At 43.7% G+C, this 22,320-nt stretch overlaps 2 protein-coding genes and 1 non-coding gene across 6 annotated transcripts in view; 1 reads left to right on the top strand and 2 right to left on the bottom strand.

Annotated features, from left to right (window-relative positions):
- WDR88 (WD repeat domain 88) overlaps nt 1–12,430 on the bottom strand; it is a 45,050-nt gene extending 32,620 nt beyond the window's left edge. Inside the window, exon 1 of one of the 2 annotated variants that reach the window (XM_060650922.3) lies at nt 11,887–12,430. In XM_060650922.3, the coding sequence (XP_060506905.2) occupies nt 11,887–12,198 (312 nt within the window). In that variant the 5' untranslated portion in view covers nt 12,199–12,430. The remainder of the gene's footprint in view (nt 1–11,886) is intronic. The other variant, XM_060650923.3, reaches the window with a different exon arrangement.
- Nucleotides 2,472–2,578, top strand: LOC132691398 (U6 spliceosomal RNA). Its single transcript, XR_009615746.2, has one exon. It is a non-coding gene; the product is annotated as a U6 spliceosomal RNA (small nuclear RNA).
- Nucleotides 12,431–13,244: 814 nt separating the features above from the next.
- The window catches only part of GPATCH1 (G-patch domain containing 1), a 39,397-nt gene continuing 30,321 nt past the window's right edge, over nt 13,245–22,320 (bottom strand). For all 3 annotated transcript variants that reach the window (XM_060650920.3, XM_060650919.3, XM_060650921.3), the window contains exons 16-20: nt 21,307–21,523; nt 19,933–20,040; nt 17,751–17,848; nt 16,081–16,229; nt 13,245–13,521 (exon numbers count right to left, since the gene is read on the bottom strand). In XM_060650920.3, coding sequence (XP_060506903.3) covers nt 13,491–13,521; nt 16,081–16,229; nt 17,751–17,848; nt 19,933–20,040; nt 21,307–21,523 — 603 coding nt within the window. In that variant the 3' untranslated portion in view covers nt 13,245–13,490. The remainder of the gene's footprint in view (nt 13,522–16,080; nt 16,230–17,750; nt 17,849–19,932; nt 20,041–21,306; nt 21,524–22,320) is intronic.

Genomic DNA, 22,320 nt, shown 5'->3' on the forward strand with positions numbered 1-22,320 from the left:
CCACAGCATTTTGTTCTTCTCAACAAGCTCTGCTTGTCAGGAGAAACTACTTAACCAGAGCCTGACCTGCTGGGATTTTATCAGAGCCGCACAGACCTGGGGGAAGGGAAGTCCCCAACCCCAACCAGCTCTAGTCTTCCACATGAGAGAAGGCAAACACCCAGCGGGCCCCTCTAGCCATCCAACCCCACCTCACTAAGGGTGGAGAGCGGGGAGGGGTGCAGACTGAAAAACACGTGTGAAGTTCACGTGTGAAGTTCAAAGTGGGCACAGGCCCACTACAAGACTGAGACCTAGTCATAGGACTGTAGACTTCTCCCCCTCTCCCGACACCTTAGCATCACACCACTATAGACTTCTTTTCATCTGTTCCTTTTACCCAGTACATCATGTGTGGCTATCAAGAAAAAAAAAAAAAGTATAATCCTACAAGGCAGCAAACAAAGCTTGAAGAGACAGCACAAGCATAACAACACAACCAGACCCAGATATGAGGAGGATGTTGGAATTATCAGACTGGGAATTTAAAACACCTGTGGCTAATGTGCTGAGGGCTCTAATGAACGTAGTGGATGGTACACAGTGTAAACAGAGAGATGGAAATTCAAAGAAAGAACCAAAAAGAAATGTTACAGATCAAAAACACTGTAACAGATGAAGAATATCTTTGATGTGTTCATTATCAGACTAGACACGGCTGAGGAAAGAATCTCTGAGCTTGAGGATATATCAATAGAAACCTCCAAATCTGAAAAGCAAACAGAAAACAAATAAACAAAAAAAGACTTAAAGAAACAGAACGGAATATCAAGGAACCATGGGACAACTACAAAGCTGTAATATACGCGTAACGAACATACCAGAAAGAGAAGAGAGAAAGGAAGAGAAATGTTTGAAAAAAAAATGATTGAGAATTTCCCCAAAATTAATTTCAAATGCCAGACCACAGATCCAGGAAACTCCAAGAACACCAAACAGGATAAATGCAAAATAATAATAATAATAATAATAATAATAATAAATCTACACCTAGGTATAACATTTAAAAGCTATAGAAAATCAAAGATAAAAGGAAAATCCCAAAAGAAACTAGAGGAAAACAATGCCTTGCCTGTAAAGGAGCAAAGATAAGAATTACATCCAACTTCTTAGAAACCATGTGAGCAAGAAGAGACTAAAGTGAAATATTTAAGGTATTAGGAGGGAAAAAAACCACCAACCTAGAAATTTGTATCCTGCAAAATTATCCTTCCAAAGTGAAGGACAAATACTTTCTCAGACAAACAAAAATTGAGAAAACTTTTTACCAGTAGACCTGCCTTGAAAGATGTGTTAAAAGTTCTTTTTTTTTTTTTTTTACATTTTTTTAATGTTTATTTATATTTGAGAGAGAGAGAAAGACAGTGTGCGAGCAGGGGAGGAGCAAAGAGAAAGACGCAGACAGAATCTGAAGCAGACTCCAGGCTCTGAGCTGTCAGCACAGACCCCAACACTGGGCTCAGACTCACGAGCCGCGAGATCATGACCTGAGCCGAAGTCAGACATTCAACCAGCTGAGCCACCCAGGCACCCCAAAGTGTTAAAACTTCTTTAGAGAGAAGAAAATGATATAGGTCAGAAACTCGGATCTACATAAAGCAAGGAGAGTACTGAAGAAGGAATAAGTGAAGGTAAAATAAAAACCTTGTTCTTATTCTTAATTGATCTAACAGATAACAGCTTGTTCAAAATAATAATAGTAAGAACGTATTATATAGAATACCTTATATATACTATATATTATAATAGCAACAATATATCATATATTATACAATTAACATACAACTATAATTATACAATATTATATATTATATATAATGAATAAAAGCAATGATACAATGGACATGAGGGAGGGATTAGAAATATTTTGTTATTTTAAATTACTGATGCCACCCATGAAGTGGTATAGTGTTATTTGAAAGTGAACTTGGATTAACTGTAAATGTATATCGCAAATTCTTGGGCAACCACTAAAAAAAAGCAACAACAAAAAGAGATACATCTGATATGCTAAGAAAGGAGAGAAAATGGAATCACATAGAATGCTCAACTAAAACCACAAAAGGTGGGGTACCTGGCTGGCTCAGTCAGTAGAGCATGTGACTCTTGAGCTTGGGGTTGTGAGTTTGAGCTCCACATTGGGTGTAGAGATTAATTAAAAATAAAATCTTTAAACAACACACACACACACACACACACACACACACACACACACACACAAAGGTAGAAGAGTGGAAGACAAAAATAGGAACAAAAACCAAAAACCAGGGGCAATAAATAGAAAACAAGAACAAATATTGTAGGTATTAATCCAAGTATATCAATAATCACTTGGATTATCACTATCAATACACCAATTAAAAGACAGAGATTATCAGTGTGGATGAAAAAACAGGACCCAACAATATGCTGTCTACAAGAAACCAACTTCAGTGCTTGCTTCGGCAACACATATACTAAAATTGGAACGATACAGAGAAGATTAGCATGGTCCCTGCGCAAGGATGACATGCAAATTCGTGAAGCGTTCCATATTTTTACACCATTCTCAAAAATAAACTCAAAATGGACAAAGGACCTGAATGTGAGCCAGGAAACCATCAAAACCCTAGAGGAGAAAGCAGGAAAAAAACCTCTCTGACCTCAGCCGCAGCAATTTCTTACTTGACACATCCCCAAAGGCAAGGGAATCAAAAGCAAAAATGAACTATTGGGACCTCATGAAGATAAAAAGCTTCTGCACTGCAAAGGAAACAATCAACAAAACTAAAAGGCAACCAATGGAATGGGAAAAGATATTTGCAAATGGCACATCAGACAAAGCACTAGTATCCAAAATCTATAAAGAACTCACCAAACTCCACACCTGAAAAACAAATAATCCAGTGAAGAAATGGGCAGAAAACATGAATAGACACTTCTCCAAAGAAGACATCCAGATGGCCAACAGGCACATGAAAAGATGCTCAACGTCGCTCATCAGGGAAATACAAATCAAAACCACACTCAGATACCATCTCATGCCAGTTAGATTGGCTAAAATGAACAAATTAGGAGACTATAGATGCTGGCGAGGATGTGGAGAAATGGGAACCCTCTTGCACTGTTGGTGGGAATGCAAACTGGTGCAGCCACTCTGGAAAACAGTGTGGAGGTTCCTCAAAAAATTAAAAATAGATCTACCCTATGACCCAGCAAGAGCACTGCTAGGAATTTACCCAAGGGATACAGGAGTGCTGATGCATAGGGGCACTTGTACCCCAATGTTTATAGCAGCACTTTCAACAACAGCCAAGTAATGGAAAGAGCCTAAATGTCCATCAGCTGATGAATGGATAAAGATGTGGTTTATATATACAATGGAATACTACTTGGCAATGAGAAAGAATGAAATCTGGCCTTTTGTAGCAACGTGGATGGAACTGGAGAGTGTTATGCTAAGTGAAATAAGTCAGGCAGAGAAAGACAGATACCATATGTTTTCACTCCTATGTGGATCCTGAGAAACTTAACAGAAGACCATGGGGGAGGGGAAGGAAAAAAAATGGTTAGAGAGGGAGGGAGCCAAAACATAAGAAACTCTTAAAAACTGAGAACAAACTGAGGGTGGATGGGGGGTGGGAGGGAGGGGAGGGTGGGTGAGGGGTATTGAGGAGGGCACCTGTTGGGATGAGTACTGGGTGTTGTATGTAAACCAATTTGACAATAAATTTCATATTAAAAAAAAAAGAAAGAAACCTACTTCAGATATAAAGACAAATACAGATTAAAAGTAAATGGATGGAGGAAAATAGACCATACTAACACTAATCAAAAGAAAGCAAAAGTAACTACATTACTTTCAGACGGAGCAGACTTCACAGTGAGGAAAAGTTATCAGGGATAAAAAGAGGCATTGCATAATAAAGGGGTCAATTCTCTAAGAAGATACAGTAATCTTTAACATGTATGTGCCTAACACCAGAGCATCAAACTATGTGAGGCAAAAGCTATAAAATTGCAAAGAGAAACAGATGAGTCCACTGTCATACTTGGAGACTTCAACACTGACTCAGAAAGGAACAGATCCAGCAGGCAGAAAACGAACAAGGACATAATGGAACTCAACGCAACCACCAGTCAACTGGATATAATGGAGATCTACAGATGACTTCATCCAACAACAGCAGGATAGACATTCCTCTCAGCTTCATAAGAAACATTTACCAAGGTAGACCACATTCTAGGCCATAAAACACACTTTAACAAATTAAAAAAAAAAAAAAAACAGAAATCACACAATGTCTGCTCTCAGAACACAATGGAATTAAATTGGAAATAAATAACAGAAAGATGATTGAAAATACCAAAATACATGGAGACTAAACAACACATTTCTAAATAACACATGGGCCAAAGAAGAAACCTCAATAGAGGTTTTTAAATATTTTAAGCCAAACAAAATTAAAACATGACTTGTCAAAATTTGTGGGATGCAGTGAAAGAAGAACTTAGAGGGATATTTATAACGTTGAATGCACATATTAAAAAAGAAGAAAGATCTAAAATCAATCATCTAAACCTGCACCTTAGGAAAATAGAAACAGAAGAGCAAATTAAATCCAAAGTAAGAAGAAGAAAAGAAACAATAAGAATTAGAGCATAAATCAATGAAATCAAAAGCAGCAAACTGATAAAAATCAATGAACCCAAAAACTGTTCTTTAAAAAAGATAAGCCTCTAGCCAGGCTGACCAAGGAAAAAAAAAAAGAGATAACACAATACGAATATCAGAAATGAAAGCTAGATCCTATGCATGTTAAAAAGATAATCAAGGAATACTATGAAAAACTATTTCTACAAATTTAATCACCGGAAATGAAACGGACTAAATTCAAGTTTGAAATGAAATGGACTAATTCCTTAAAAGACACGATTTGCCAAAAGTCACCCAAGAAAAAAATAGACAGTTTGAATAGCTTTTTATCTAATAAAGAAATTGAAATAGTGACTACCTTCCAAAACAGAAAGTTGCAGGCCCAGATGGGTTCACTGGTGAATTCTACCAAACCTTTAAGGAAAAATTATGCCAATTCTCTATAATCTCTTTCAGGGGATAGAAGCATAAGGAATACCTCCTAACTCATTCTGTGAGGCTAGTATTACCCTAATACCACAACCACGTAATGACATTATAAGAAAACTAATGACCAATATCTCTCATGGACATAGATGCAAAAATCCTCAACAAATATTAGCAAATGAAATCCAACAGTGTATAGAAAGAATTATGCATCATAACCAAGTGGGATTCATCCCAGGTATGCAAGACTACTTCAATATTCAAAAATCAATTAATGTAACTCATCACATCAATAAGATAAAAAAGAAAAATCACATGATTATATCAATAGGTGCAGAAAAAGTATTTGCCAAAACCCAATAGCCATTTATGATTTTAAAAACTCTCGGCAAATTAGAAATAGAGGGAACTTCTCAACTTGCCAAACACTATCTACAAAACTTATAGTTGGGGCACCTGAGTGGCTCAGTCAGTTGAGCTTCTGACTTTGACTCAGGTCATGATCTCACAGTTCATGAGTTCAATCCCCACATCAGGCTCGCTGCTGTCAGCACAGAGCCCGCTTCAGATCCTCTGTCTCCCCTCTCTCTCTACCCTCCCCTGCTCATGCTTTCTCTCTCAAAAAATAAATGAAACAAAACAAAAAAACATACAGCTAACATCATACTTAATGGTAAGAAACTCAGTGTATCCACTAAGATCAGGTATGAGGCAAAGACTCCTCTCAACACTTCTTTTCAACATTGTACCGGAAGTTCTAGCTCATGCGATAAGTCAAGAAAAGGAAATAAGAGGTGTAAGATTGGGAAGGAAGAAACAAAACTGTCTTAATGCACAAATGACATTATCGCTTATGTAGAAAATCCAAAGGAATCAACAAAAACTCCTAGAATTAATAGCAGTTTTAGCAGATCATTCAATCACTTTTTGCCGTAACAGAAATGAACAAGTGGAATTTTAAATTAAATACATGGTATTATTTACATTAGCACCCCCCAAAATTAAATAGTTAGGTATATATCTAACAAAATATGTACAAGAGCTCTATGAGGAAAACTACAAAACTCTGATGAGCAAAATCAAAGAACTAAATAAATGGAGATATATTCCATGTTCATGGATAGGAAGAATCAATAGTGTCAAGAGGTCAGTTCTTCCCAACTTGGTCTATGGATTCAATGCAGTCCCAATCAAAATCCCAGCAAGTTATTTTGTGGATACAGACAAAATGATTATACAGTTTATATGGAGAGGCAGAAGATTTGGGAAAACAAAGGTTAGAGTACTGACACTACCCAACTTCAAGACTTCCATCTAAAGATACAATAATCAAGACAGTGTAGCATTGGTGAAAGAACAGAGAAATAGATCGAAGCCTAGAGAGCCCAGAAATAGATCCACATAAATAAAACCAACTGCTCTTTGATAAAGGAGCAAATTTAATACAATGGAGAAATGACAGGATTTCCACAAACGGTGTTGGAAAAACTGGATATCCACATGCAAAAAAATAAAATAAAATAAATCTAAACATCCACCTTACATCCTTCACAAAAACTCAAAATGTATCACAGACCTAAATGTAAAATGCAAATTTATAAACCTCTTAGAGAATAACATAGGAGAAGATCTAAGTGGTCTTGAGTATGGCAATGACTCTTTAGGAACAATGCCAAAGGTACAATCCATGAAAGTAATAATTGACGAGCTGGACTTCATAAAAATTTGAAACTTCTGCTCTATGAAAGACAATGTCAAGAGAATGAGAAGACAAACCGCAGAGTGGGAGAAAACATTTGCAAAAGACACATCCAATAAAGGAATATCATCCAAAATTGTCAAAGCTTAATAAGAAAATAAAGAACCCAATTAAAAAATGAGCCAAAAACCTTAACAGGCACCTCACTAAAAAAGATATACACACAGGTGGCAAATAAGCATGTGAAAAGATGTTCCACATCATATGTGATCAGGGGGTTGCAAATTAAAACAACAATAAGTTACCACTGCACACATAATGGCCAAAATCTGTAACACTGACAATACCAAATGTTGGCAAAGATGTGGAGAAACAGGAACTCTCATTCATTGCTGGTGGGAATGCAAAATGGTACAGCCACTTTTGAAGACAGTTTGACAGTGTCTTCTAAAACTAAACATACTCTTAACATACAATCCAGAAATCATACTCCTTGGTATTTATCCAAAGAAGTTTAAAAACTCATGTCCACACAAAAACCTGCACATAGATGTTTCAACAGCTTTATCCATGACTGCCAAAACTTGGAAGTAACCTTGAAAAACCTAAAGATGTCCTTTGGTAGGTGAATGGACAAATAAACTATGGTACATCCAAATAATGGAGTATTATTCAGCGCTAAAAATGAAACAAGCTACCAAGCCATGAAAAGACATGCAAGCCGTGAAAAAAAAAAAAAGAAAGAAAGAAAGAAAGAAAGAAAGAAAGAAAGAAAGAAAGAAAGAAAGAAAGAAAGAAAATCAGGAAACTTAAGTTCACATTACTAAGTGAAAGAAGCCAGTCTGAAAGGACCGTCTGCATCCAAATATATGACATTCTGGAAAAGTGCTTGCCAGGGGTGGGGAGGTTTGGAGGGATAACAGGCAGAGCACAGAGGATTTGTAAGGCAGTGCGACTACTCTGTACGTACATAATGTACACAATGACTACATACGTCATTATACATTTGTCCAAACCCATACAGCGTACAACTCCCAGAGTGAACTGTAATGTAAACTGTGGACTTTGGGTATCATTGAGGATCATTAATGGTTTTAAATATTTCATTTAGTGGGGCATGTTGATAATGAGAAGGGATATACAAGAAATCTTTGTATCTTCTCAGTTTTGCTTTGAACCTAAAACTGCTCTAAAGAATAAAGTGTGTGATATATATAACATGTATTTATTATATTCATATAGATTTACTTGTATTTATTTTTTATTTGAGAGAGAGAGAGAGAGTGAGTGGGGGAGAGGGGCAGAGGAAGAGAGAGAGAGAGAGAGAGAGAGAGAGAGAGAGAGAGAGAGAGAATCCCAAGCAGGCTCCACACTCAGCTCGGAGTTAGATGCCTGGCTGGATCCCACAACCCTGGGATCACGACCTGAGCCTAAATCAAGAGTCAGACTCTCAATGGACTGAGCCACCCAGACTCCCCTGTGTATGTGCTTTTAAATAAACGAGTACTGACACCTGCTGCACATGGATGAACCTCAAAAACATTATACTAAGGGGAAAAAGCCAGTCACAAAAGACCACATGTTGTTTGCTTCCCTTTCTATGAAAGGTCTAGAACAAGCAATTTTATAGTGACAGAGATTAAACTGGTAATTGCCTAGAGTTGAGAGGCTGGCTTCAGGTGAAATGGGGATTGACTGCTAATGAGTATGGGGCTTCAGTCAACGAGATGTTCTACAGTGATTGTGGCTCTGGTTGCAGAACTCTGCGAATACCCTAAAACCCCACACTTTGTATAGGTTACTTGTAAGATATGTGAATTACACCTCAATAAAGCAATGCTTTTAAAAAGGAGGGGGGATAGAAGGAGCAAGCCTGAAAAGGTCCACTGCCACCACCACCACCCGCCTCCATGGCGCCGTATTACCCCGGGGCCGGGGTGCATGTCCGGGATGTGGGGGTGTCGAACTGTGGTAGTGTGAAGGGACGCGAGGGAATGCGGGACACGGAAATCAGGGGTTTGGGGCTCTGCAGCCAGGCAGTGCGGAGATGCAGGGACTCTGGACGGGGAACCTCGCTAGCGAGGCGGGTTCAGCAGGAGGTGCAGGGGTGAGGGGAGGCGTGGCTACAGGGGTTGCGGAGAGCGCGGCGGTGTGAGGATGCACGGAAGGAGGCATTCTTCGCCTCCAAGAAGCGCAGAGAGGTGGGACAGGGATTCGGCAGCCAGGGGTCGAGGCGTGCGGGCGCGGACACCCGCTTGGCCACCAGGGGGCGTAGGCAAGCCGGGCGGGCGGCGGGTCCTGGCGTCCGGCAGCCATTGGGAACCAACCGTATGCTGGGGACGCGACCCCTCCCGTCGTCGTTGCGCGGGTCCCTGGCCCCGGGGCGGCCACCCCCAGCTCCCCACTCTGCAGTTGCGTCCGTCTCCAAACTCCCCGTCTTCGTTCTCTCATGGCAAAAACAGAGCTTTCATTATGGGCAAACAGACCAGCAAGTGAGAGCGGCTGGCATCCCTCTAACCCCGACGTCCTTTCCGGGGACCTTGGTTCCGCGTTTCTTCTGGGCATAGTACTTTCGGGGTTCATTAGGGATAGAGACCCCGAGGCGCTGCGGAGACGTTCCAAACACACAGGTACATATCCGGAGGCACGAACAAAACTGGCACATAGAGGACGGTCCAATTTTTGTAAAAACAACAACAAAAAGTCAGTTCTTTATGTGTGTAGCTTTCCTTCACTTGATCAACAAGTATGTTGTAACCTCGTCGGGCCTTATCTAGGCGCTGTGGGGCCGGCGGGAACGGAGGGCGGAGAGCGAGCATCCGTGGGCACCGCCGGGACTGAACAGGCTCCTGCGCCCGCGCGCCACGGGAAGGGGGGCGGCCGTCCAACAGCCGGTACGCGGGGCAGCTCCCGGCCAGAGGCACTGCGCTTGCACCCTGGACGGCGGGGAGAGCCTCCCGGGAAGGAGGGACCCGAGGCCGTCCCTGCCTGGAGGTTCACAGGTCACAGGCGAGCAGGAGAATAGGGAGACGAGCCAGATGCGAAAAGGCCTGGAAGGTCATGGTCACATCTCTGGACTTCATCTTAAATGCGCCAGGAAGCCACGGGTGGGGGTGTTGAGCCGATTCTTTTCTAAAATACCGAGAGCCATTCGTGTGTTGAGTGTGCATTAAATAAAAACCAAGAATGAAGCACTATCTATTGAGAATGTGCTTTAGCAAATCATCTCAGAGATTTCGATGAAATCATCTGGAACGTTATTAACTTAACACTAAGTTTTGCATTGTGCACTTTCCTTTTAAGGGGTCATTTGGTAACATTTTCATTGAGCTACACCACCACGTTAATCTCACTGTATAATCACCTCCAGATTGTATTGTTTTGAGTCATTGCTCTCCACTGTTTATTCTAAGCCGATCTTTCCCGTACCGGAGTTTTTCTTTTTCTTTTTTTCCCCCTGTTTGCTGGAGTGCTCCCCCAAGTAACTTTGTCCTCAAAAAGAAGCATCATTCTGAGTCTTTGCAGGTCTAAAGAAAGTATCTTTCTGTTGCCTTTATTGGGAATCAGCAGTTTGGTCAGGTAGAGAGTTCTTAGGTCAGAAACATCCTCTGGGAAAACTTGGAATTTCTCAACTTCTGTCATCTTAATGGGTCATAAAAACCTTAGGCCCAAAAAATCATAAGCCGTCTGAATGTGCATCCACAGGAGACTGGTTAAAGTCCTCAGGAAATGGCTAGCCAGTGGGATACTTCCATAAAAAAGAGCAAGGAAGATGTTTCTTTACTGATATGGAAAGATCTCTAAAATACCTTAGGTAAAAAAATTGAAATTAGGTACATAAGGGGTCTAAGGTATGCTTCCATTTATGTTAAAAAAAAAAAAAAGAAGAAGAAGACGATATACGTATATATGCTGGGAAATGCATAAAATAAAATATCTCTGAAAGGTTACAGAAGAAGCTAGAAACATTTCTTGCCTCAGTACAGAGATGTGGGTTAATGGGGGCAAGGCTCCTAGGGAGACTTGTTTAAAAACAAATTATATCTATTGAATTGGAGTCTTGGGGATGTTCTACTGAGAAAAAATATAATGTCTGTGCTCTCCTTTAATTTCACTTAAAAAGCAGAACAAGTATCATGACTAAAAGCGTTGACACTTTTAGTGCCATCAGCAATCCCCGTTGTGGGCTCTGCTCCCAGGTGTTCTGAGGGCGGGCCAGGAAGCCTAGCACGTCAACCTGATCCCAGGCTGTTCCGTCTGTGGTCTGTGGGCACCACAGCCTCGCTCCTACCCTCCCCAGGCAGGCGATTTTTGCCTCCCATCTCGCATTGAACTGGACCATTTCTTTCCATGGGAACAATTCAGTCTTCCTCAACCCAGGGAGAGTCTCTTCACTGTTTTCCTTCGGTATTTCTCCTCCCCCTGCTCCCTCTCCCTCGCCAACACCTCCTGTATGTATATTGGCTCTTCTGGATCTCTCCCGCATGCATGACCTTTTCTCTCACAGTTCTAGTTCCTTTATATTTGTTCTTTGAGTCTCAGAGTATCCCAGGAGCTTGTTTGCTAATTTTGTTTCAGTTCTCTGCTCCGATTTTAAAGACTCGGTGGGGGGTTTCGGTTTGGAAATCCTTTTCTCATCCCCAAGAATTCTGTTGACAGGCCACCAGCCTTTGTTTCAATGTGGTGTCTCTCCAGCTATCGCTGAGAAGACAAAGTAGTGTTGGTAGGTTTTTATTTTTTTATTCTTCTAAGTTTTCTGTTGCTGCTGGAGCTAACTCGGTTTCATGGGCGTGGAGGGCTCCTTCGCCGACCCTGGGGTATGCACTTGGGGTTGTCACCATGGGGACATTGGGGAGGCTCAGCCAGAAACCACACTCTGGGTTGGGTCAGGATCCCCTGCTTTGGAACATTGTCCTTCTCCCCCAGGGCAGCCTTGTTTTCCCAGGGACAGCAGCCCAAGGGCTTCACTCAGGGGCCCCCGGCAATGCCAAGTTGGTCCCCACAGGTCCCTTAGCCGGCTCACTGCGCCCTCCCCACGTGTGGGGGTCAAGCCTGTGCTCCTCGCCCCCGCCCCCGGTGGTCTGACCTTGGAGAGGGACTCCTGGTAGCCCCAGAACTTCTCCTCAGGCATCGGGTGCTTCTCTAATGGCAGTGAGCGTCTGCCCACCTCCAGGGGGTCCAAGCCGGACAGCAGCTGGCTCTGGCGTGCTTCCACAATCGACAGATGGAAGCGGCCATAGCCCCTGACCAGGGCCGCACGGGGCAGCTTCTGGGGCGGATGCGCAATGTCGCCGGAGGGGACCAAAAGCGGCTGTACTTCACACTGCTGTGACACTGTCTTCTTGCCCTTGTCCGGGGCTTCCGGGGAGCCGGGGGCGCAGGGTGGCTCTGAGGCCATCTCAGAGCCCCACCCGCTGGTTTGCCGACACCCAGCACCCCGGCCAGGCCACGAACGAACGGTGGCGCCACGCGCCTGCGCCCCGCGCCCGCTTCCTGGGAACGCCACGCCCTCCCCCTCGCGCTGCGATCTCGTTGCTTCCCCTCCACGCGGAACACGCTTACTCCTAGAAAAACGGGGTTCCGGCCCTGGGCACAAAAGGAATAAGTCCAAGCATGTGAAACGAGCAGCCCCACCCCCAGGGCTTTCCTTTGGTTCTCCCCGGCTCCCTGTCCCAGGACGATTTCTGTGTGCCCTCGGCCTGCGCAGGGGCTCGTGGCGGACCCACCTCACGTGAACAAGAGAGAAATGATCACTAGATCTAGAATGGGCCATGCATGAATTAAGATGCAGCTGTTGGAGGCGGGGACGCATATGAGAATACGAAGGAGAGATGTGTCCTAATGTCAATGACAATAGGAGAGAACGAATGTCACCTCCAGTCGGGTAGCAGCCCCACAGATAGAAAAAGACTGGGTGGATATTCCACAACATTAATTGTTGTCACCTCTGGGTGGCTGAAGTGGTCTTCTTCCTTCTTGCTATTTTTAAACTTGTTCAATTGTTCTGATCTTTCTATGAGGTCACTTTGAATGCCAGCACTTTTCTCAAAAGTCTGGTTAGTACAGATGAGGCAGCCTGGGAGCGGGGCCCCAGGGCTGCAGAGCAAGGACCTGATGCCTGTGTGACTCGGGCTGTGGGCGCACACTCCCCAGTTCTTGGTATGGGAGACTATGTGGGACACTTGGGGGACATCCACCTGGAGAGGCTGAGGCCACCTGCCAGGACCCTGATGCTGGGCCCCCTGCTGGACTCCCAGCCACCACTCTCCACTAGGAGAGGCAAGAGCCACGTGCGGACCACCTCCCTCTCACACGAGTCCTTATGTAAGGCCAAATGTCTTTAACTGGACTCAGCTTTCCCCATTAACAAAACTAGAGAAAACCCTTCACTTTTCATTTCTTTTTTAAAGTTTCAGGAAATAAAAAAAAAAATCAAAAAGAAAATAGAAAAATTCCATTTTAATTAAACTGTACAGTCTGAATTATTTCCTCTGACACTAACTGAGGTTAAAAATAGAAATCAATTTCTGCAACCTTCCAAGGCAGCCTTTGAAATGTCAAGGTTTTAAAAATTATTTTACAGCATGAATTTACATATAAATACAATCTGTACAATGTATTAACTTAGCAATCAACGAGCTTCCATCATGGAGGAGATCTGGTACTGGGACAGACCAGGGCAGAATTCAATTACTGCCGCCTTAGTGGAAGACTTTTCAGCCTAGAAAAGGAAATAAAAGAGAGAGGACAATTAGATAAGAACCGAAAGCCATACAGCTCCTTGGGGGCCGAGCACACCAGACCTCCCCAACTCGCAGCGGTACATCTGGACTCCTAGAATACAGAGGACAACCACAGACCATGAAACCATCATTTATTTATTTTTTTTTTAATTAGAGAGAGAGCACAAGCAGGAGAGAGGGAGGGAGGGAGAGAGCGAGGGAGGGAGAGAGGGAGAATCTTAAGCAGGTTCCACACTCAGCTCGGAACCTGATGCAGGGCTCGATCCCATGACCCTGGGATCATAACCTGACCTGAAATCAAGAATCGGATGCTTAACCAACTGAACCACCCAGGCGCCCCTAGAAGCATCAGTTTAATCTGCATTCTTAAAAATGCTTCTCTGTCACCCCCAAACACACAGGGAGACTCAGTCTCCACATCTCATATTAGGACCTGTTTATAAAAGCAAGTTCTAATCCTACTCACCTAGCTCCTGTAGGACCTTTGGGAAGAAGCTGAAAAAAAAACCATGTTTGCTCTAGGGCCAAGGGCTCCTGAGTTGGCAGTCTTAAATCTCAGCTTCATGCACACAAGGGTGTTCATTGACTACAGCTGGGTCACACTGGCTCTAGATCCTTGCTCAACAGCCCCAAAGTGAAAAACCACATGTCCGCAACAACAGAAGAGATGAACGCTCTGGTGTGGTCACATAAAGGGATACTCCCTGGCAATGAGGACGAACCAGCTGCTGCAGCTGATAACATGGGGGACTCTCACAAACCAATTCAAGAGTCATACGTGGTTCCTTTAAGTAAAGTCCAAGCAGTAGAGTAACCAACGGTGACAGAAGAGGGGCTACCTCTGGGAATGCAGGTAGGCATGCCAAGTGGGAGGAGACACGAGCAGCTGTGGGGTGCTGGCGTATCCCTTGATCAGGCGGTGAGAATGCATGGAGCTGGAAGGTGATGGTCTGTGCACATATATGTATGTGTGTGCACTAAGGTGTTTGCTTAGCTGTATGATTCTACGTCTGTGAAATTCTAGAATGGGCAAGACAATCTGATAGAGACAGGACGGAGAGGGGTGTCTCAGGGGAAAGGGGTGGAGGCGGCAGACCACGGTTCCACCCAGAACCAAGTGGCACTGTCACAGCAGAAAAGCATCAGGGCCCTTACCAAGAGTGACACTCCATGCCAGGTGCTGGGGATGCAAATGAGACCCCTGTGGTCATGAGCCTCCCACTGTCCTTTGCAGAAGACAGGGGTGAGGCACAAAGGGTGGAGGGCCCTCGGGGCTCCAAGGTTAGAACCCAGGAGGCTCGGTGGGGAGGAGCGGGGGGACTAAACCTTTAACAACCACAAGAGTGAAGATTTAAGTGCACTCCACACCTCTGACCCTCCCTTCCTTGGAGAGAGGTGCTCTCAGGTGTGGGAAGAACCCCTCCAGCCCTCTTCCTGTGCCAGGATGTACATAAATGTACACACAGGGAAATCCAAAGGCCAGAGGACATTTTAACATTAACAGCACTGCCTGGATACACCGTTTTGCAGCTTTTGATCTCTTGATGGTAAGTTTTAGATGCCAATCAGCACACAGCTCTCTGCCCACATTTTCTGATTGCTGCACAGTGTCCCACAGCAAGCCCTGCTCCCGCCCTCCCACCACGCCCTCCAGATGGGCACTGAGGGGTGTCCCCGCAGGAATGACTCATCAGATGGCCCCAAATCCTCAAGAGTGAGGTTCTGTGGCCATGTGACCTAACCTCCCTGGGCCTGGCCGTCCCACCTGGGAGATGAGGGGACCCACGTGTCTGCCTCGCTGGAGTGCATGAGGACGAAATGAGCAATGCCCGTGGTGTGGGCACCTTACCATCACGCCGGCATGCAGGAGGAAAGGGAAATGTAAGTTGGCACAGCCACTTCAGGAGGCTCGGGATTAAACTGAAATGCTTATCTTTGTATTTTTGAATCATGAGAATCTGCTGTCTGTTCTGAAGAAGTAAATGGAAATGAACAAGGGGGTGGCACTTGTATTTCCAGACAGCAAGATATACCTACAAGGCCACAGTAGTTAATGCAGGTGGGTAGAACAACATCAAATGGCTAAGAAACCAGAGTAGAGAATGGAGGAGGAGGCCCTCGGAGGCATGGGGACTAAGAACAGGACCGAGCTACTCTTCCTTTAACGAGCTGGTTCAGCAGGTAGGGCTCACATGGCCAGGGCTCACCTGTGCCTCCCCTTTCATCCTGGGCCCGCAGATGGACTTCCCCTTCCTGGCTCCGTGGGGGCCAGGCTGTGCAGCAGTGAAGACTGTGACATCCAGATAGGACCACAACAACCCCCAGCGCCACCCTCCACCCGTCCCCTCCTAGGAGGGCCATGCACCGAAGTGGAACACACTGGGGTCCTGAGTACCTTTCTTGGTTTTCTTTCTTTCTTTTTTCTTTCTTTTTCGATATACATATCGATCATTTCTGACATTTGCCTCTCAGCAAATACACGGAGATTCCAACAAGCCTTGGAAGGTTTCTGAAAACCAGTGCCCCCCACTGCCTACCTTCTCAGCAGTTCCTGGGGTGACAGGTCTACAGTCCCTTCTTCACCACTCGGGCTGTCGCTGCTGTCTGTACTCTCAGAACTACTGCTCTTCTCTGGTTTTTTATTCTTTTGCTTGCCTTTGTGTTTGTGCTTCCGGTGTTTCTTTTTCTGAAAAAGAAAAGGGCGGTGGGGGAGGGGGGACAACTGGGTGTTTCCCTCCCTGACTGGGCACAATGACAGGCTAAGGAGGCATTTGGTTGCCGGAGTCATTCAAAAACAAAGACAAAACATCTCATTTGGAGCGAGCTTCAGTCTACGATGGGACAGACCAGACAACACAGCTGCACGCACACACTCTGAACTGACCCTCTGGCAACAGACACGGCAGAACCAGACATGGTCAGGATGCCATCTTGACACTTAGCCCCCATCTGTCTCCTCCAAGGTTGACGAGGGAGACAAAGGCAAGAGAAACGTAGCTTCATTGAAATCTCCTTACAGCTTGCAGCCCATTGATACGCACCACCGATAGAAACGTGCAGAGTGTGACCTTCCTCGAGGAACTCGTGGCTGCCTTAGTGCCTTCACGTTGATGTTCGATTAAAGACTAAAAGTAACCTTAAGAGCAGCTAGCCCCTCAAGGTCCTGAAAGCCTTGCTTCCAAATTCCTTAGAAACTTACTTAAAAGTATATAATCAGTCACTCTCACAACCCCGGTGCAGCTCTTTCTGCCTTGGGTCCTGTCCCCGTGCTTTAATAAAATCACCTTTTTGCACCAAAAGCGTTTCAAGAATTCTTGCTCAGCTGTTTGCTCATGAACCGTGCTTCACCATGTCATCAAGGTGACCCCTGCCACCTCACATGAACCTGACTGGGGCCACGTTGTTAGGCACATGTGATAAACTACGTATCAGGATGGCACAATGAGAAGCACAATGAAGAAAACAGTAGAAGGGTCAGAGAACAGCAGATACGCTGGTAAGAAATGAATGAATTTGGTTTTCAAACCTGGCAGCACCAGTTTTTCCCTGTGACACAAGAGGATGTTCATCATCTTCCCTGCTCAGGAATCCTTTCTGGCAGCCAATCACGGAGCTATTTGTTCTCAATTCCACCACTGTCCTGACCACTCTGGGGCCCAACACTAACATCAACTGAATTAAAAGTCTGTGCCATCGCTGAAAACACACGGATGGTGGGACAGGGGTGTCAAAGTGAAAGCACGCGCTACTCTTCCTAAGTTCCTTGACCTCCAACAGCAAGCTTTGAACCCAACTCTCTATCCATAATGATGACAGAGCAGTTGAGGAAAAATGTTCAAAAGAATATCTTCATCTGATATTGAATGAGTAACCAATTAACACTACTTTATTAAGATTCAACCATTACTCCCAAGTATTTAAATGTCCTTTCCTCCTACCTTTTCATGTTCACAAATAAAATGTTTTTAAAGTAGAACTGAATAATTAAAATATTCTGCCTGAAAGAAAAACAAAGTTCCTGCAAATTGAAGGCGTACATGAGTGTCCACATTCCTGCCAAGGTATAGAGAGGCCTGTGTGCCCCCACCTCGGCCACCAGATATTCTCCCTGCCTGGCTTCCCCTGTCACCCCTGGGGGCTTGTCTGCATGACAGAAGCAGGGACATCAGAGCCTGCAGGCTGTCCAAGATGCCCGGAAGTTACTTACCTTCTCTTTCCTCCGTCTGTGCTCTTTCTTGGTCTTATGTTTTTCTTTGTTTTTTTTATGTTTCTCTTTCTGAGGTGCCTCAAGTTTCTGACGAACATCTGAAACACAAACGTTAACACATGAACTATTGGGGAAAATAAAGCCCAAATTGTTGAACAAGGAATGTGACGTAGGTGGAATGTTTAACATTAAGGTGGGACTCCTGCCCTGCCTCGCTGACAAACAGGTTACCTGTCACCTGGTAGCTCTATATTTAGAAACTGCCAGAAGCCTCAACGCAAGACTTGTGTGAGCCAACCCGTATCTTGCCACAGCCTTATCTGCCAGATAAGTCAGATGGACATAGAGTCGGGAGAGAAAAAGCACAAGCCTGTTTTAATTTAACATCCTCAGGCAGCTCAGGAGACAGACCAGAGTCTGAACCTCAGCTTGGCCGCCAGCTCCTCCCTGACCTTCCGCACGTTGCTCAACCTCTCCAAGCCTCAGTTTCCCCATCTATGAATAGTGACAGGAAGAATCCTTGCTCTCTCTGGGACACAGAGGATTGGACAGAACCGTGCACATGAATCCCGTAGCCTAGAATCTGGCACATAAACGCCAGCTCCCCTCACATCATCCTCCCTTTACTAAAGCACATTACATATGCGTTTTATCTTCTAAGTTGAAAAAAAACCCTAGAAAATTAGCATGAAAACAACATAATGTACATAATCATTAAAAAGGACCAAGCAAGTAGCATACACTTAAATTCTCCACCTCCAAACTCTGACCAAAATGTTTTCATAGGTCATCAACCTCCAGGTCACCAAACCAACAAAAATCAATTTTTTCCACCTAAAGAAAAGTTTCAAGGGAATTCAGAAGAATAGATATTTTCCAAATCTAGGTAACAGGTGCCTGTAACTCTCTGGTCCTATTGCTTGGTCAGATATTTTAAAATCGGACTTCTCCAAACTTTTGTTTTTAAGTGCTTGTTTTTGAAAAACCATTCCCCCTCAAAAACCCACAGACAAAATTAAGTAATTAACTATTACAAGGATATCAAGGATGGTCTGGGAAATGGGAATAAATAACTTTGCTCTTAAATTCCAATACACTTACTTTAAGCTGGAGATCTGAACTAAAGCAAATAAGAAATGCATTCATTTCAATTTTTCAAAACATCACACTTTTTATCACCTCTTTGAAAGCTGGCTTAATTAATCAAACCAATGTTTATACGTGGGTGCTATAGGAAACTATGAAGCAGATAACAGAATTATGTCATTTATATACCTGGGCCAGGTTATCAGATGTTTGTTAACCTGGCCTTCAAGGAGATGATAATCCAGTCTAAACATTTTAACAAAACTGTCCATTTAAGACACTGAATGGAAGTTGTTGACCGATACTGGGGACGGAGGATGGACTATGTTTACTTCTGAAAGAATTACTTTTGCTTTATTTGCTACATCAGCCAACACAGAAAAAAGTCTCAGACTACCCTTTTCCCTACAATTCCTCACCCATCTCTGTGTCCTAGATTTTTACTTTTTTATTTCTGTAAGTGACAACATTTGAGATACTCGGGACTCTATTATATATAACGGAAGGTTGAAGGAAAAAAAAGTTTAAAGGTCTCAGGCTGTAAAGCAACAATTCTCATTTAGGCACTAGGTGGAAGTAATGAGATGCAAAATGTAGCTAAGAACAAAAAAACCAGAAACAAACGTATGTACAGTTGATCTCAAACAACACAAGTTTGAGCCGTGCAGCTCCACCATGGTGGGTTTTTTTTTTTTAAGTAAATCCAGTACAGTACGGTAAACATGTTTTCTCTTATGATTTTCTTAATAACAGTTGCTTTTCTCTAGCTTACTTTACTGTGAGAACACAAGATATAATACATATAACATATATAATAAATGTTAATCAACTGTTCATGTCATCAGTAAGGCTTCCGGGCCACAGTTGGGTATTAACAGTTAAGTTTTGGGGGGAGAACAAAGCTATATGCAGATTTTCAACTGTGCATGGTGTTGGCGCCCCTAAACCCCGCCTTGCTCACAGGTCAACTGTAGGTATTTGGTCAGCCTCGTGTTGGCCTAGATGGGCGGAAGTGATAACACGGTTAGAGCTGTCACAGCTCAGGGGAGACGCTGGTGCCGATGCAAACAGGTGAACCAAGGAGCTCTCAACTCACTGGGGCAGAAGACGGGAGGCAGCCGTGGGCCGAACGCTTCTCTTTCGTCTATCTGCATCTTTTGTATCGGAAAGGAAGGTGCGGACTCCTGGGCTACCGGCTCGCTAGCTGAAAAACACCAGGGTATTAATTTTGTCTATTTATGTTAGTATTAACATTTTACTAATATTAACCTGTTCGAATCTTTAATTAATACCTGTTGTCACCAGATAATGTAAGCTTTTCTTTACCACTTTGCTGAGGATACAGTAGGCAAACCTGACCTCCAACCTCAGGGACATTTGAGCTGGGAATTCAGTCGCACGAGGCACCTGCAAGCAAGTGCACCAGCGGCGACAACACAGGGGCATATACAGCACACGCTCCAGGTCACCTCACTGAGACCTCAAGAGTTGCAAGATGTCCTCGAGGAAAGATATCCTCAGAGAAGAAGAAAAACTTACAAACAGGGATCTAAGACAGTCCCAGCTCAGAAAGCTTAATTTCATTGAAAATAAATGATCAAAGAGGGGGAAAACTGAATATAAACACACTACCATGTTCACATTGGTAATGCCATTTTTTAAACAGATGACTATGTTTTCATACAGAGGAAAGAAAAATGCAAAAAACCTGGAAGAGCATGCATCAAAGTATTGACAATGTTTATCTCGGGGAAGCGGGATTCCAAGGATCCTGGGCTTTCTACAGTTCTATATTTGTAAACTTTTACAGTTCAAGTATATATCGCTTTGTAATAACAAACAAGCTGGTTACTTTTTTCCACAGAAATAGGAAACAGGCATTTGCAAACTGCCTAAGAATGAGCGATGTTTTATATCTCTATGTAACTTCTTGGTTCAAGGCCCTCAAAACTTATACCCAAGTCTACCACACACTGTCAGGGCTAGAAACCCCTCTCCCCCCCCCCCCCCCCCCCGCCAAAAGGCTGAGATGGAAAATTCTGTCCACCCACCCAAGCATCTGAAAAACCTCCCACCCTTACAAGCGCCCAATGACTTCCTTTCCCGTCCAAACTCCTGGCTGGCGGAAATGCCCTGTACACTTCAGGACCAAAAGTTGCCAATAATCCTAGCACCTCATCATCAACCAATTAAAAAAAAACAAAAACATGCTATTTTTTAAACAAAAATTCTACTATTTTTTAATTCTTCTCAACTAAGATAAGTGGGAAAATCGGTATTATCAAACATAACTATCATAAAAATGCACCAGAAATTTACATCCAAATCCACAACTGAAAATATACAAGATTAAAACATCGCTGCCCGCTAATTCTCCTGGTTTAAAACTGCACACTAAACAAAGAAGCAGCTTCTCTAGACACATCCTCATTTTCTCCTTTAGATCCCCAAATCTAAAGTAGCGACATACCACGTGCCACGGATGATGTTTCTGCCGAGTCAGTTTCTTGGGAGCTTTTGAAGTCAGCTTCCCCGGTACCTGCCTGATCATCCTCACTGTCGCCTTGCTCATCCTCAGAGGATGAGGACTTCTCATCGGAGGAGCTGGCAAAGATGGCCTTAAATAAGTCCATGGATGGGCGGCTCCCTTCTCCTTCAGTCTGTGAATCCACACCTTTGCTTACACTCTGTATTAACAATGAAATGAGTCAGGAATGAAGAAGCAGAGGTGAGGGGAGTCAGACGTTCTAGAAACACACACACACACACTCTTATGTTTATGCTCAGGTACATGGGTCTCCATACCACACACGGTCTAACTAAACAATGGCCACTCACATGGCATTTATTCTTGTGATGTTTCTGATTCAACAACTGCAGAGCGAGCTGACTGGTAGAAGTAGCTGAAGGTTCTCATGGAGACAGGTCATTAATCAGAATTGCAAAGGACTCACAAAAATGCAGTTGGAACCAGCACAGTGCTTCTGTCCTGTTTTCAAGAGTCTATCAGCCTTCAGAGGTCCAAAATTAGAGGTTAATGAAGGCAGGGGCCTGAACCTAACTAGGTCAATTGTCTGCTAAAACAAACCTTCACCATTCTCCCTCAAATTTAAACAAGACCTAAGGTGGGAATGCAAACTGGTGCAGCCGCTCTGGAAAACAGCATGGAGGTTCCTCAAAAAATTAAAAATAGACCTACCCTATGACCCGGCAATAGCACTGCTAGGAATTGACCCAAAGGATACAGGAGTGCTGATGCATAGGGGCACTTGTACCCCAATGTTTATAGCAGCACTTTCAACAGTAGCCAAATAATGGAAAGAGCCTAAATGTCCATCGACTGATGAATGGATAAAGATGTGGTTTATATATATAATGGAATACTACTTGGCAATGAGAAAGAATGAAATCTGGCCTTTTGTAGCAACGTGGATGGAACTGGAGAGTGTTATGCTAAGTGAAATAAGTCAGGCAGAGAAAGACA

The sequence above is a fragment of the Panthera onca genome, chromosome E2 (genome assembly GCF_046562875.1).
Source record: "Panthera onca isolate mPanOnc1 chromosome E2, mPanOnc1 haplotype 2, whole genome shotgun sequence".
Taxonomy (NCBI): Eukaryota; Metazoa; Chordata; class Mammalia; order Carnivora; family Felidae; genus Panthera; species Panthera onca.